The sequence below is a fragment of the Eurypyga helias genome, unplaced genomic scaffold (assembly GCF_000690775.1).
Source record: "Eurypyga helias isolate BGI_N326 unplaced genomic scaffold, ASM69077v1 scaffold7383, whole genome shotgun sequence".
Taxonomy (NCBI): Eukaryota; Metazoa; Chordata; class Aves; order Eurypygiformes; family Eurypygidae; genus Eurypyga; species Eurypyga helias.
In genome coordinates this window covers 1-1,120 of record NW_010240459.1, presented here as the reverse complement: position 1 = coordinate 1,120, position 1,120 = coordinate 1, and the positions used below count along the sequence as shown (strand labels likewise).

Below are 1,120 nucleotides of genomic sequence, written 5' to 3'. Positions count from 1 at the left end.
AACCTTCTCAGGGGTTAACAGGGTAACCTACGGCACGACTTGCCCAGGACTGAATCTGGAGCCCACGCTGCCAGTGGCACAGCGCCCGGCAGAGCTGGAGGCCGTGTGCCAGCTGGCGAGGGGGCAGCGTGGGCAGCTGCCGGCCCCTCCGAGCAGAGCTCCCAGTCACAAGGCCCTGGCAGCACAGCAGCTGGACTCCAGCAGGCTCTGCTCATGGCAGTTTATTTCACAGCCATTCATCTCACTTACGGACTAGACTTTCCACAGTGTCGTCTCTTATAAACATCTCTGGGACTATCGTTCTGTTCAGGAATATGTGAGCATTACAGATGCAAGATTTTTCATCAGCTATTTCCGTCTGAGCTGGTTTATGTTGAGGTGGCATGCCGGAAAGAAACCAATGCAGCGACTGCATCATCTCAAAACAGTCTAAGCTGTGGTGCTTGGGACATGAAAACTGCTGATGCTAGCTTCCTCATTTCTCCCTTCTATTCCAAAACTGGCTGTTCTATATTCAGATAACCAGCACACATGGCAAGGACAATTACAAAATCTCATAGCTGAAAGCAAACATATGAAACAGTTGTACAACTTTACTGTGAGCCACACTGTCCAGCATTTCTTCCTCCAGGAGTAACCAGACACATTAAAAAAACTGCCTGCTTATCATCAGAAGTTTCCACTATAAAAACCTGGAGCAGTGCATACCACATGCTTTGAACAGTGTCGCATGATCAGAATCCAGATGCTGAAGTCATTATGCCTTTTTTTTTCCTCCTCCAAAAAGCAACTCTGCTAATGAATAAAGCTGTAAAATTGCTAATGGTATATTTGATTTCTGTGTTCTTGATCTATCTCTAAAATTCCTTTTAGATTTGTATTTCTTCAGTAATAGAACATTTACTTCAGAATTAAAAATTGGTATTTTTTCCATCTCTATCTGACAATCTAGAGACAAACATTTTGAAATTTATTCAGTGAGAAAAACAATCCATACATCTCTATCAGAAACCAGCAGTACAGGCACTCACTGCAGTAGCAGTGCCTCATTAGAAAAGAGCTATTAAAAAATGTATTGGGTTTGCCTGACAAGGTTTTGGTAGTGGTGGAGCTACAGGGG

The 1,120-nt window shown here is 44.1% G+C and overlaps 1 protein-coding gene across 1 annotated transcript in view; it reads right to left on the bottom strand.

Moving 5' to 3' along the window:
* The window catches only part of LOC104507232 (F-box only protein 25-like), a 10,711-nt gene extending 10,326 nt beyond the window's left edge, over positions 1–385 (bottom strand). Inside the window, exon 1 of the mRNA XM_010148445.1 lies at positions 254–385. Coding sequence (XP_010146747.1) covers positions 254–385 — 132 coding nt within the window. The remainder of the gene's footprint in view (positions 1–253) is intronic.
* Positions 386–1,120: the final 735 nt, after the last annotated feature.